A 730-nucleotide genomic window follows, 5' to 3' on the forward strand; every position below is an offset into this window, starting at 1 on the left:
GGAGGGGGAGGAAGAGGATGAGGAGGAGGAGGAAGAGGAGGAGGAGGAGGAGGAGGGGGAGGAGGGGGAGGAGCGTTAACATTGATCTCTGTGTGGAGGAGCAGCTGAAGCAATAAAAGATGGCCGACGAGCGCTGCAGACACTTTAAAACTTCAGAAGCAGCGTTTTGTTTGTTTGGCTCACAGGTGCAGCCGGAGTGGGCGGAGCCTGGCGGACTCACCTTCAGGATGTTGACGAAGGGCCCTCCGTCTGGGCCGTAGCGGCTGCCGTTCACCTCGATGTGTTTGAGCCACTGGATGTGCGGCTGGGCGTCGCTGTACACCTTACAGTGGAACTCCACGTCGCTGCCCACCAGCACCGTCTGATTGGCTGGCAGGCCGGCCTGCAGGATGGGCCGGTGCGGCGAGCGCTCTGAGGAGAACCCGGCAGAACGCGGCGTCAGCGGGGAACCGTGCTCGAAGCGTGCGTTTCTCGCCCGGCCGCTTACCGAGAACGTCCAGCTGGTAGGTGTGGCTGATGGTGCCGTACTTGTTCTGCACCACGCAGGTGTAGTTCCCGCGGTCGGACGGAACGGCGCTCTCCATGACGAGACTCCACTGCTGCTGCCGGAGCTGCAGGAGGAGAACACAGAACATCTGAGGTTCTGAGGAGAGGAGAGGGAATTAATCCATCCATCTGTTCCTCCATCCAACCTTCCATCCATCCATCCAACCCTCCATCCATCCATCCA

The 730-nt window shown here is 60.5% G+C and overlaps 1 protein-coding gene across 6 annotated transcripts in view; it reads right to left on the minus strand.

Annotated features, from left to right (window-relative positions):
- Positions 1-730, minus strand: part of fgfr3 (fibroblast growth factor receptor 3) — a 66,135-nt gene that overhangs the window by 12,787 nt on the left and 52,618 nt on the right. For all 6 annotated transcript variants that reach the window (XM_037977647.1, XM_037977645.1, XM_037977643.1 and 3 more), the window contains exons 6-7: positions 488-611; positions 221-411 (exon numbers count right to left, since the gene is read on the minus strand). In XM_037977647.1, the coding sequence (XP_037833575.1) occupies positions 221-411; positions 488-611 (315 nt within the window). The remainder of the gene's footprint in view (positions 1-220; positions 412-487; positions 612-730) is intronic.

Source organism: Kryptolebias marmoratus, linkage group LG10, assembly GCF_001649575.2.
Source record: "Kryptolebias marmoratus isolate JLee-2015 linkage group LG10, ASM164957v2, whole genome shotgun sequence".
In the NCBI taxonomy this organism is placed as follows: domain Eukaryota; kingdom Metazoa; phylum Chordata; class Actinopteri; order Cyprinodontiformes; family Rivulidae; genus Kryptolebias; species Kryptolebias marmoratus.